Source organism: Lutjanus erythropterus, chromosome 11, assembly GCF_056507025.1.
Source record: "Lutjanus erythropterus isolate fLutEry1 chromosome 11, fLutEry1.hap2, whole genome shotgun sequence".
Taxonomy (NCBI): domain Eukaryota; kingdom Metazoa; phylum Chordata; class Actinopteri; order Lutjaniformes; family Lutjanidae; genus Lutjanus; species Lutjanus erythropterus.
In genome coordinates, this window is record NC_139327.1 from 32,373,915 (window position 1) to 32,388,411 (window position 14,497).

The following is a 14,497-nucleotide window of genomic DNA, read 5'->3' on the forward strand; positions in this document are numbered from 1 at the left end:
AAGAGAAGAAGTGCTGCATGCATCCAGTAAACGTCTTCATAGTAGCCTGTTGTCCAGTCAAATGAGAATAAACTTTTACCTCCATTGTCCAAGACTCCAAGAATCAGAGAAGAGTATGGTGCAACAGTCAAGGAGCATCAAGGATCAGCTTTAAATGTTAAACTCTATATTTTTCTTACTGTCAGCAAATTATGAAAAGATCAAAACCAACAACTATTGTCTATGTATCCAAAGTCTGATGCAGCTTCTTCCTTTGTGCCACAGATTCAAGATTCAGAACTCTATTGTCTGTTACTGGAGGAAATAATGGAAATTCTTTGTCTTTCACTGGTGTACGGCACATGTAAGAATATCAAAATCAATTGTACAAAATCTCCAAATCAATTGTAATCCTGAACAAAGCCAGGGACCTGCTAAATCAACACTCATCCAATCTCCATCCTCCAATAAAGAGCCACACAAATTGTAAATAAACCCACTTACTGAGAACCAACAAAACCACTATTTATCAAACTAGGAACTCTAAAATTTCAAGATTGGATTGATTTTAAAAGTATTCAATTCATGTACAGAGCAACAAAGCAACAATTACCTGCTCGTGTTCAGGCATTACTCCACCTGAGAGAAAATGAACTTTATAACTTGAGAGGAACCTGTATATTCAAAGAAACATCAGTAAGAACAAATGCAAAACTTCACTGTGCAGCCAAGGAATATGTGGAATAACTGTAGTGATGTGCTGAAAACATGTGGGACTTTATCTAAACCAGGGTTCTGAAACCTGCGGCTCCAGGGCCGCATGCAGCTCTTTTGCCCGTCTCCAGTGGCTCCCTGTGACTTTATTTCTTTAACATTTTCATTTATCAAATAAAAGTGAAAAAATGATTCTGACATCCTCCAGTTGTAAAAATGTGTAGCCTATACACTGAAGAAAAATAAATAAATAAATAAAAATAAATTTTATCCCTATGAAGCCCGACAGATGAAATAATTTTCAGAAAATTCTATTTTTAATTTGTTTGTTTTTTTTCAGGGATTTAGGAAAATTCATTGATGCAATTTTTTCATATAAACTGTGTTCTTTGTTGCTTTGGAAAATTTGACACATTTTTGTTGGTTTGGTCGTAAGATGACATTTCAGTTTGTTTCAGAGTTTGTGGTATTTGTGAATGCGATGGGAATAATGCAGATTGCAAAATTCAGTAGAATAATAATTGTGGGATTCACAAATAACTTATCTTATATTCCTGCTGTATCATATTTGATACACACATTTTCAACATGGTACATAATATTAAGTAATTAAAGGTTTTTTCCACAAGAGTTAGTATTTATGTTGAAATACTACTAATAATATAGCCATTATTCTTACAGTAACTTTTTCAAAATTAGCAAAGATAAATAGATTTGATAGAAGCGACTCGAGACATTATTTTGGTCAAAAATGGCTCTTTTGAGAGTAATGTTTGCAGACCCCTGATCAAAACTAAATAACTCCTCATAAACCAAACACTGAATGGTTATGAGATGGACCAGTTTTTGTTTTGTAATTTTTTTTTGTTGTTTGTGGGCTGTTTAAATGTAAAGTGCTGTCTGCTGGCTCAGCTCAATAACTCATTAAGTTCCTCCTTAGTTGAGCTGCACAGTGGCAGTGAGGATGAAGGACCTTTTAAAACAGCACCTCTGTGCACGGGAGGCTCCGAACCTCCGTCCCAACGGCGTCATCTAAAAAACAAAAGTGTGAAGGGGGGGTGGGGTGTGTCGTTGAGGACTTTGTTAGGACTTTCTGTTAACTGCTTTTGCACGATGTTCTGAGAACTCTGTGTGTGTGCAGTCAGTGATTTTGCTTCCCTGGTTGACCACTCTGGAGAGTTTGGCTTTGCTCTTCACAGTCCGGTGACCAAACCAGAACACAATGTTTTAGATAATACTCTTTCAGTCAGAGCTTGGTAGACTCTGCTCAGGATCCCTTTCTTGACATCGAATCCTCTTTGTTGATGCAGGGGAACACCAGCGGCAGGTCGTCACGCTCCAGACCTTCAGTTTTGTCCGGAAAGCCACATCAGTTAGCCACATTGGCACTCGCTGACACGTTCCTTCATTACGGTGAACATGAGCAGTGTAGTTTACAGTGCGTCAATCCCATTGGCAACATCTTGCTGCTGGAAATACTCATTTGAGCACCAAATTAATCTGCAGCTGAAAGTTGTCCCTGACAAATGCACAATTTACCTCTTTTGGGGTAACATTTGTTAAAAGCTATAATGCCCAGATGTTTTAGAAAATTTCTGAATGTTTTTTTGAAAATTCAAACAGTGTATCTTCAATAGGAACTAATAGGACTTTGTAGAGGACAGTCAGTATTGAAAGAATATAGAATAAAACAGTAATTGGTTTAACTGTGGACAGAAATCTTTTTTTTTATTATTTTACCATTTTTAAAACCATCTACTACATATCTTGATAGCTGTGTTAACATTTTTATCCAGAGCACCTTTACATTACCTTATAATAAAACTAAATGAATAAAAACAGGAATATACAGGTGCATCTGAATGTTTGAGAGGCTGATGGATGTTGAGAAGAGAAAACCCAGAAGCCATAAATAATGCAGACTAAATGCTGTTATTCATCAGTCTCTATTCCGTTTTTCCCCTGAAATGTAATTGATTAAAACAGGTTAGCCAAATGATTTGAGATGCAAATAATGTGCCATAACTCAAACTTCAGCGGAATAACTCCCTGGCAGCAGCGTGGCATGTTTTTGCTCTGAAACAAGTGGTAAATAATGGAGGTTTGTTCTGTGCAGCTCAGATCGATATATTGACGGGGCAGAGGTCAGGGGCAGCCATCATCAAACCGCCCTGTGCTGTGGGTGGGACCTGACACCTGGGGGACCGAGGGGAAAGTGTGTCACTGGCACTCGACCATATCTGACCGCCGGTCCGCTGATTTACACCGAGCACTGATGACAAAGCAGATTCAGCCGCCCCAAAGACCCGCCAATCGGTACGACCAGATTGGGAAGCTTTTCTTACCTTAGCTCGGCTCCGCTCGGCTTCAGGGTTTGTCAGGTTGCAGATGATTCAGACAGAAGATGCACTCGAGCCAGATTCACTCACATGAGGTTTATTTTTGCTAGAAGAGATGATGAGAGTGTGTTTCAGACGAGTGTTATGTAAAATGACAGGAGAGCTTCTGTTGCACTGCTCTGTTAGTGTGTCACACGCAGAATGTCTGGCCCATTGATCAGAACGGGCTGAGTGTGTTTGTGTGTGTGTGAGTGTGTGTGTGTGCTCTGACCTGTTTGTGCAGTGGAGTGTGAGGCCAGCGGATGCTGTTTCAGGGTCACTGCTGGTGTGGGACTAAATGGACCAGTCCAGGAGGCCGGCCTGTCACTAGCAGCCGCCCACTCGCTGTCAGTACGACTGCTGTCACATCACTACTGGGTCATACGGAGCAAACTCTGTTTGATACAGTTTGACTCTGATGGATTGCTACTATTGGCCTCTGCTGTCTCTTTGCACCGGAGCGTCCTGATCTGGATTTTCTGTGAAGCCGAATGTCTCAAAACACATGTGGCAACTGTCACAAATCAGACTGAAGAAAAATCACTTGGACAGTTTTTTAAAATTTATTTTATTTTATTTGGTGCATAAAAAACGGGTTGAGCAGTAGCCAACTGCATGCAATAATCAGATTACAAAAATAAGAAAAAAAAATTCAGCCCACATTACATTTGAAAAATGTGTAATTATATTATAGTATACATTTGATTAATTGTAAAAGTAATTTGATTTGACCAGCTGTACGTGCTTAAGGTGTTCAACCATATATCAACGTAAGTTACTCCTCTCAGGTAGCCATGTTGCGGGCGGGCAGCGGGCAGTCACTGAACTCCAGAGTGCATCTTTTCAGAGCAGTGAGCTTTTGTTTTCGGATAACGGGCTTAACTTTACATCAGCAGACGAGTGAGTTATAAACAGCTGATCAGCTTACAGTGGGGGACTTGTCGCTGTCGCTTGTTACTGTCACTTTATGAGATCGTGCAGGTCCTGCGTTCCTGCAGTGTTCCTGCTGCCTGCCTGAGCTTCCTTGAGTCTGGAGAGGAGGGGGCGGCAGGAAACAACTCCCAGCTCATGTTTGCATGCACAGTTGCTACATACTGCTCCTTTCAAATATGGCAATTTAAAATTATGAAACTTATTTACTATCATTTTTCACAATTACGCTTACAAAAACATATTATAGTTTGTGCCACTATTGACTTAGTGTCTCTGTTTTATTTTTTAGAAACACCTTGTTTAATCCTGATCTAGTCCACATCTTAGTTTGTGAATTATCTGATTGATCGTTACCGGCTCAGATCACCTGCAGTAACAAAAGCTGCAAGAAAAACGTGAACTGTGATTGTAAAACTGTACAAACTGTGTCATGTCTCATAGTGATCCTCATGTTTGCCATCAGGGAACGATACTGAACTAAATCAGTGATGGTCAGGCGCAGGCCAAGCTGTTAGCTGTTTATGTTTCTGATGGATTCCTTCTTCGTTGCCGAGAAAATCTATTTTAATGAAATGGACGACAGTCATCGTGTGCCATTTGGCTCCTGCTGTAGCTCAGGACGGTACAGTCCGGTCTGCCAGGGTGCTGCTGCGGGCAGGACGCTCTCACTGGCACCTCCTGAGTGTGGTTAAATGTGACCTTGAAGGAACCCTTTGTTACGCTCAGAGCTGGACTGAACACACAGCGAAAAACTTAATGGGAGATTCCAGCATCAGAGGGGCCGTCTGAAAGGCAGCCAATCAGACAGCTGCTTCCGGATTTACAAACCTCACGCTGATGTTTTTCATGATGATTTTAGGAATATTTTGTGCCAAGATTTTTCCTTTAACTGAATAAGAACCTTTACTCGAGTACTGTGCTGGAGTGCAATTTCAAGGTGCTCCTCAAGGTAGTATTGTCAAAAATATTGATTTATTAACCAATCAATATTGATTCTGAACATCGGAAAAACGTTCAATTCTCATTTTCTACAGTATTGATACACCTGTACCAGTTGTGCTTTTCTGTTTGACAGACAGTTGACACACACATGCGCGTGAACACACACACACACACACACACACACACACACACACACACACACACACACACACACACACACAAATTTGTTAATTAGATACTATATAATTATTTTTAAAGGCCAGATTTAAAGAGAAAGAACAACTATTTCAGAAATTAAAGGTGTCGCGTGTTCATCTTATAGCCTTATTATGTTTATCTTTAAATATTAATCTGGATCGAATTAGAAATTCTACCTTTAGGTTTCACTTTCTGCTACTATTCCACTACATTTCAGAGGGAAACTATTTACTTTTTATTTAGTTACTTTGCAGATCAGTAATACAAAATCTAATCAAGGTATAAAACATGATGTATTGTTACAGGTTAGCTACACAGTGAAGTCATTAAAATTTAAAGCCTCTCTGCATTATGAGTTCTTTTTCTTTTGCTACTTGAAGTATATTACATAATACTTGTTTTTATCTTAATGTATTTACAGTGTTTGAAAGAAAAAAGCACTATTACATTTTTGAAATATTACTCCACTACAAGTAAAATTATAGTACAGTACAAAAGTACAAAATATTCTTCCCTAAAGCTACACAGAGTATTATTTACTGTTGATGTTTACTGCATTATCAGTAGCAGCTATTTGATCCAAATGGGTTTCTGTCTTAAGCACAAACTGCTGCTCTTTTCTGCTTAGAAATTACGCTCATCTCTCCAAACCTGCACCTCCTGTCTGTGTTTTTTTCCTCCGTACGTCCTGGTTTTCACTGGTCCGTCCGTACAAATACAGGGCTGTTTACCAGAAAGAACACAGTAAGTGTACATGTACATGATTTGTAAATTAATACAGTTGCTTTACTTCTGATTGCATTAAAACGGATTTTAAAACAAAGTGTTTCTATTCCACAGGAAGACACATTGACTTCCATTAAAAATATATTAGTAACAGTTAAGGAAGCATAACAAAAATGGGGTACTGTGCCCTTCAGAATAAAAGCCTCCATCTAATCCAGACAGGATTCTACAGGAGGTCCTACTACATTGAGAAGAGCAAAAAAGTTTTTATAATGTCATTATAAAATCGTGCAATTGATTTCTCAGACCTCATGTTTACTAATATGCACAGATGTTTATTACATATACCACAAATTCAGTCAGCGTATAACAGGATGTGACATGTTATTATATAGAATGGGATCATTTAAAGTCATAGCAGCAGCAGTTGAAGTATGTTATAATTAGTTATAGGGGCAGTGTTAGTGTTGTTTTTATGTTTTATCAGCTTCAGTTCAGAATGAGTTAAACCCTTGTGGTTTGAAACAGGCAGTAATTAGAGACAAACACAGCAGGGGGAGACAAAGTTTGAACAAGGTTCTGATCTCAGACCTGCAGGTTTTCTACATGCATATTAATATTGTTATTCTAACTTGTATTTCTGCATAATAGCAGTGACATCAACAGAGAGGGTTGACATATAGGGATTCAGAGAAATGTGTGTGTGTGTGTGTGTGTGTGTGTGTGTGTGTGTGTGTGTGTGTGGTGGGGAGGGGGGATGTGTGTGTTGATGTCATCCCATCCCTTGAGGGGACATCAGTGGGCTGTGAGGATTTTCCAACCTCTGGACTCCTTTCTTGGTTGAATGGACTCTCTCTCTCCCTCAACCAAGCTTCAGTATGGACACACACACACACACACACACACACACACACACACACACACACACACACAAACACACACAGAGACACACACACACACACACAGCCTTACAGTAAATGTTACTGTGGTCTTCAGGGAGTAGATTTGTCCATATGTGCAAATAACAGCAGCTTTTTCTGCTTCAGCATTCAGATCTTCTCTGTAAACTGTGTGCTCTCTTAAAGAAAGAAAGAAAAAAGCTACGGAGGCACAATATTACTGGCGCATCGAAGGTACCAGCAGAGAAACGCTTGAAAATGAAATATAGGTATCAGCTCAAAATGCTGATACTTCTGCCCATATGATGATGATGCTTTAATTATGTGCTCGTGACGTGAGTGTGTCTGCACTGTGCAGGTTTGTCCAAAGTGTCTGAATCGAATAGCAGAGCTGCTGTTTGCAGTGATCGCTCAGCGAGCCAATCACATTCCTTCAATTCCTTAAATTTACTTGTCCATCTTAAGAACCGTCATCCCGATCATTATGACAAATAAATGAAGAACAAAGAGAAAAAAAAACATTATAGTTTTCTTATCTTTCTCAGTGAATGTGAACATTTTTACACACTAGTTAATTTAATTTCCATGTTGACAATGAGCCTGGGTTGCAGCCATCAAAAAGCTAATACTTTTTGGAACTTTTTTTGCTGCCATAAAGCCACCGACAACTTTATTCTCATGGTCCCTGATCGAATTTCTCTCAAACATCCGACTTGGCCTTCAATTAATGTATCGTCCACAATTTGTCATCCTCCGCTACCCTACATCACTGTCAGATCAGATGGAGGCGTCCCATTATTTGCAGAATGTGAGGTCAAAAGTTGTGTTGTAGACTTTCTGAATTAAATCCTGGCGGCTGATTAGAGTTGTTATTGCTGTGTTAGTGGATATAAATGTTAAAAAGGCTGCGCAATCATTTTTATTTCTGATGTCTCGAGGGGAAAAAAAACCATATCATTGTATTGTATGTTTGAGTTATAGAGCTAAACAGTGACCACTGATTTTTTTCAATAGCAACTTTGACTTTCCCATGCAGAAAAGCCTTCAATAAAGAGTTTTAGGCCTGGAACTAAACAAACCAACTACGACAAAAATTCAAGGGTACAAAAACTGGGAGTGAAAAGTGTAGAGTGAAGGAACTACTCCTCCCATAGACCATTGCGAATGACACCATTTCTTCTTAAATTTAACCTTTGTCATTATTATGTTTATGCTGTTAATGCAAGTGTTGCAATATGTTTTATAATATTCACTGTGACATAACAACGTCATGTTAGCTAGCTAATGAGCTGGTGGAATTACCTGTTCATGGGGGTGGTAAACATTTCCATGGCAACAGTGAGATACACCAATCACAGCCCGCGGTGTTACACTTTGAGATTGTGGGTAGTACTTTTCAATGGCATTGCAGATAAAATGTGTTTTTCTTAAAACAGGGTTGATTTCTATGCAGAGGATGAACAAGATATTCAGTCAGAACCTCGGTGTTGAGCTCTATTGTTCTCCTCCATTGCCTGCCTGCAGTTAGCTCATTTTACCCATGCATGTGAATTTATATAAACCCATTAATAACTTTTTTTGCAGGTTACCCACTGAGACAAACTTAAAATGAGTCATTACATGAGGGAAAGCAATCTTTAGCTATGACATTACAACAAATCCAAGAACAGCACAGTCCTGGCTGCTGTGTTTCTCCTGATCGTTCCCGGCACCTCCGTGTACCTTAATTGTATGTACAACAGAGGAAGCATGGCTCTCCTCGCTCCGTCTCCCTGACTGTTGTCTTGTTTGTCTCTCTGAGGGAGGATGCTGCAGGCACATCAGACGAGACACGGGCTGTGTCTCTACAGTAAAGTACTGCACTCTGCATGGAAACAACGGGTTTGTCAGTAAAGCAGCCCTCTTGTTTGCTTCCCCACCCCCCATTTTCCTTTAACAAGAGCAACATCTTGAGCTCTTCCTTCAGTTTGCTGCTCGCTCTGATTCTCCTCGTACCCGGAAACTGGCAGAGGATGCTCATTATCTTCCCTTTCTCTTGTTGTGTGTAAAAAGTGGGCAATTATAGCACGGCTCTTGTAGACAGCCAAACCTTTCTATAATGAGGAGATCTCCTTAAGCGGCGCACACACAACGTGCATGCGTGTACAGCACAGCGTGTGTAGACTTTATGAAAATGCAAAGTTTCCATTAATTCAAAGTCTTGACCAATAAAAAACGCAACAGTTGCAGGTTGAGTTTGTGCCATTTTGATGTCATGAAGCAGCGCAGTGTGAATGCGATGTGTTTTGTTAATGGGGGATACGTCCTCAAGAATATATATCCACACAGCAATGAGGGGAATGATTCAACGTGTCGCTGGGAGTTGTTGGTGCTGTTGTTGCTGTTTAAATGAGGGAAGAGAGCAGCTTTGAGATGAAAGCATCAGAGGAAACGGATACGCTTGGTTTTGATCTCTGTTTACTGCATTCAGTGGTTCTCCTGAAAGGATTTAAAGTGGTAATCAGCGCGATAATGGTTTGTTATTTTGTTTCCAGTCGTGGTGCCAAGCATTCATCGCCGGGGTGATTTTTGCACCGCGTTTTCTAACCATCGATTGTCATTCAAAACACTGAGCGTTCTTTTGTCTTCGTCATCTGCTCAGGTGCATTTCACTGTTCAGGTACTTCCATTAATCCAAAAAGAAACTGGAAACAACACTTTGTGTGTGTCGGTGGTAGTTTTCCGGCATTGTCCCAAGATTTGTTTGATTTAAAGAATGTTTTTCCCCTCGAGATGAGTCCTCATTGTGTGTGGTGTTGTTGTTTTGCTTCTGCACAAAGAAATTATCAGGAGAGAAATGTGCTTAATAAAAGATAAATAAACTGATTCACAGCCTAACAACATCTTGGTTGTAGAAGTGTGAGGATGTTTGATTTGAGAATAATGGATGAAAATACAACTTATTTTCGTTCAAAAAAGAGAAACCAGTAAGAAAACAAAGATTTTTTTTAATATATAACATTCAAATGACGGTTCCATTTTCTTCCCTCAGCAGTGATCCGTATGTTTTCAAATCCAGAGGACAAATTACACATTGAAAATATTGCACTAAACTACTAAAAAAAGTGGTTCCACAAGCTCCAAAAATATTATTTATTCTTTTTAAAAATTTAAAAAATATTTCAGTACAAATAAAATGCATGTAGTTCTTCCTTTTTGGGTTTGGTGGAGACCAAAACGGAGCTAAAAATGCGAACACAACTCCAAAAGAACGATATCATTTCTGTCTGTCTGCTGGACATGTAAACGTTTTGCTAATATATTCGGTGGTTACAGTGTGTTCTGCTGCCCAAAATTTAATGTAAAACTTTAACTTAGATTTGCGCCAAATGTTGAGCCAGTCAGGGACTACTGTGTGAAATTACTTGAGCAGAGTGTGTTGACAGGAAGGTTATGATGCAAAGAGGGGAACAGATTAGTTGAATAATTTCAGAGAAAACGCAGAAACAGAAAAAGCACTGACTGTTTTGGGGTAGAGCACATGAAGAATTTGGAATAAACTGATTACCGACTGACTGCTAAGAGAAACAAAGATGCTTATGTGTCTTTAGAGGGGTGGGTTGGCCTTCCTGGCCCTCTTCAAGGCTCCTTTTTGGTTTCATTTGCTCTCATTAAACTTCATTGAAGTTTTTGAAAAGTTTCACAACCCAGTTTACATAAATTAACATATTTTTTTCCTCTCTCCCTCCCATCACCTCAGCTCCATCTTCTTATTTATTAATTGATGTTTGTTCTTGTTTTCTTCCCCAGTTTGCTCCCAGTATTCCCGCGGTGTCTTCGCCATTTTCGGCCTGTACGACAAGCGCTCCGTCCACACGTTGACGTCCTTCTGCAGCGCCCTTCACATCTCCCTCATCACACCCAGTTTCCCCACCGAGGGCGAGAGCCAGTTCACCCTGCAGCTCCGGCCGTCCATCCGGGGGGCACTCCTGTCCCTCCTCGACCACTACGACTGGAACAAGTTCGTCTTCCTGTACGACACTGACCGAGGTGAGTGATGGACTGCTTCTGTCTTTTCCTTTTGGCAGCTTATGTACAAGTTGGAGATGTGGTCTTGGAAGCAGTGCCAGAGTGAACGTGTGATATACTTTAAACGTGTGTCTCATCTAACTGACAAAGCAGAAATCACACATGTGGGCAAAGTTTAGTGAATCTGGCACTCTATATTTCACCATACAAATGTGCTGTTTTTTCTTTTTTTTCATCAATTGTTTTCATTTCAAAAGAAGCAGAACTGATCGTCGCAAGAACAAACACAAATCATCCAAGTGTAGCTACCCTCACTAAGATCAAGAGCTAGCCTCTGTCTCTGTGCTGTTACACCTGCAAAGAAAATATGAGATTTAGAGGCAGACAGACCCAATGATGAGGTATCATTCAGAATCAGCAGACTGGAACAAGATGTGTAACTTCCAAGAAAACAGGAAATCTTTGTGTTTTTTAAGAAAAGTAGCTGCACTTGTTCTGTGTAACCGCTGGTCTTGAGAACCTATAAAGCGTTGCTCACTGTGCCACAAAGAAACAGACAACTAGACCGATGAGACAAAAAAAGCTACGTGAGCGACGGCAAAAACAAAATTCACTTACTGGTATTTCCCTCGCCGTCATCTGCAATTAAGGGTCCAGTGTGTAGCCCCGGACCTGACGGAGCAAACACCAGATCCTTTAAAGGAACAGTGTTTAAGATTTAGTGGCATCTACCCAGAGCCACTGTTTGGTTTGTCTGTTCTGGACTACTGTAGAAACATGGCAGAGCAACACGATAAACTCCATGCACCCTACTGTAGATATACGCAGCACATTTTGAGGTAAGGTCTTGCTCCGCGGAGTCAGTAGCACTTCGTCGCCAATTATCTCTGCCGTCCCTCCAAGTCTGTGGTTTTGGCATTCAGTTTGGCGCATGTCTCAGCTAAGATGGAAGCGTTCCTCAGTTAAATTGTCATGGCCTGCTTTAGTTTTGAGAGATGATTTAAATTCAGTAAAAAGGGCTGATGATATTGACGCGAGCTGCTCTTCTAGTAGGTAAGTCAGAACATGCATGTTAATCTGGTTAGCTTTGGTGGGCGGCTCATCTTTTTCTTAAGATTTTCTCTCTTAGCCTGTTTGGTTTTGGAGACCATGCTGCTTTAAAAAAAAAAGATATTAAATTTCTGGCATATTCAACCAATAAATCTGTAAATTTTACACGGTGGGCCTTGAAAATATCAGTTTTCTTGAACAGACGACTTGGTAATTTAGTTATGTATTCCACATAATTGGATGGAGCGGTAATGTTATTGTACTGTTGCACAACCACATAGGCGGGAGGTCAGGGTGGATTGACGTGTGGGCGGACAAAGTACACAATGCAGCCCATCTCTTACGAACATGTAACAAGGTTTTTATTCAACCATGACCATGATGCTTCTCTAACCTTAACTAAATAGATATAATTGCCTTAACTAAATCTTAACCGTACATGTAGCAGAGCAGAAGATGCTGATGAGATTTCTTTTTGACACTGACAAATGATGATTTTCTTGTTTAGGAATGAGAAGCTGCATTTTTTTGTACTTAATTTAATTTAAATTCCCACAGCTTGACAAACATGACATTAGAAGGATAGTTTGGATTATTTCAAAGTGGGGTTGTATAACGAACTCATCCATAGTCGGTGTATTACCCACGGTTCCCCAGTTTGGAGAAGCAGAGCGAGGTACCAATGCCGAAGCTAAGCAATGTACTACTGTGGACAGGATCAGCAACAAAACATATTTTAGACAGTTTGAAGACAGCCACCTAAATAATCAACATCAATTTTAAGTATGCTGTATTTAGAATAATTTCAACACTTTGCCTTTACGACAGAACTTTTCTGGTGGGAAACTGCCATTATATAAGCCAAAATATCACTCTCTCTAAGCCAACCAAACTCCTTTGGCAAAATCTGTAATTTTACCTCACGGGGTCTACCACTTCTTCGATCTGTATATTTGTTTATTTGTGTTACCGTGTGAATTTGGTGTTTTAAAAGTATAGTTCAGATTCACCAAAGCCACACGGTAACACAAACAAATTAACCAAATTAACCAACAGTAGACCAGTAACTCCAGTGTTCTGTGAGGTAAAATTACTGATTTTACTAATGGAGTCTGGTTGATTTAAAGACAACGATATTTGGCTTGTTTAACAGCAGTTTCCCATCGAAAAAGTCTGTCTGACAGCAAAGTAAAGTGGTAAACATATTCTAAATATAGCATACACCTAAAATATTGAGTTTTTAGGTATCTTTAATCTGTTTTGTTGCTGACCCTGTCCACAGCAGTACATTTCTTGGCTATCTGTACTCCTGCTGCTTCTTCAAACTTCAGGGCAGGCTGACTGCCATCTAATACACTGAGGATAGATAAGTACCTCATACAACCACACGTCAAATAATCTAAATATACTCGCTATAGCCTTAACCTTAATGCTGGTTGGTTAAGGTTAAAAATGGTTAAGAACCCATATAACAATGCTAGAAATGGTTGAGAATCCAGAAATCAACACTAAAAGTGGTTATGAGCCCACATATTAACGTTAAAAATGCTTAAGAACCCAAATACTTGATTCAGTTGCCTTAATTTAACCAAACCTTAACCATACAGGTGCCAGATCAGAGGATGCACCTAAGATTTCTTTTGAGCAAATGGGCGATTTCAATCTTATTCAATCTTATCTTTAGTTTTTTTGTAATAAATTTAGTTTTAAAGCTATAATATGCATCAGAAAGAAAAGCTTGTATAGGCTCATATAAACATACATTTCATTATTTTCTCATTATTTTGCTGTTTGGGACACTTTGCCAACCCAAAATGTTGGCATCTGACATCCTAGGAATGATAAAATTATTAAATAAACTATCTTTCTGGTGTTTTTATAAACAGTTTGGACAAATCCCATTGATTCTACCTTTAAGGAATTCAAAGTGTCCGAGCTCTCAAACGTTACGTTAACCCGCCTTCGCTAAAATGGTTTATTTCATTCAACATAACTTGCTTGAAATGACTGTTAATCCCTGTCAGCGGGCAGGTATGTCGTGTGTCTTTGGCCTCAAACATGCTCCTCATGTCAAACACAGGCGTGCGAATGGACGTGCCTCTAAAATAATGGCTGTTTTTTGTTTTTTTTTGTCCACAACATGTCTTTGGGCAGCTGAGCGATCAATACTGCAGTGCAGCTGCTGTTAGAGGTTTTGTGGATGGTGTTGGACGTCCCTCTCTATCTGTCTTTGGCTCTGTTCCCCACCTGAGGACGAGGACAATGTATTTCTCTCCTCCGTCTGTGTGTGTGTGTGTGTTTCTTTCTTTCTCTTTGGATTTTTTTCTTTCCCCTTTCATTTTTCTGTCACCCACACACACACACTCACAGAGTCAATAGGTTTGTACTCACCCTCCCACCCTCCCACCCTCTTGTGTCACATTTCCATTACAAGACAGAATGGATATGGGCTACCGCTTGGATCTCCACATCTCGCTTTCATACATTTTCCAGAAGGTAGTCAGGGGTTTTCATTCTGTCTCTGTGCTGCTGCTGTGGGGACTGCAGCGAATGAGCCGATTGGCTGTTTGGGGGGCTTCGGTGTGAGGACCGTATCAGGGCGGCCTCCCCTCAGAACAGCTCATTCCCTCTCTCTTATCTCAGGTTGTACACGCTCGGCTGGGTAAAAAG

General features: G+C 40.0%; 1 protein-coding gene across 2 annotated transcripts in view; it reads left to right on the forward strand.

Moving 5' to 3' along the window:
* gria4b (glutamate receptor, ionotropic, AMPA 4b) overlaps positions 1-14,497 on the forward strand; it is a 172,371-nt gene that overhangs the window by 76,224 nt on the left and 81,650 nt on the right. For both annotated transcript variants that reach the window (XM_084729992.1, XM_084729993.1), the window contains exon 3: positions 10,559-10,798. In XM_084729992.1, coding sequence (XP_084586118.1) covers positions 10,559-10,798 — 240 coding nt within the window. The remainder of the gene's footprint in view (positions 1-10,558; positions 10,799-14,497) is intronic.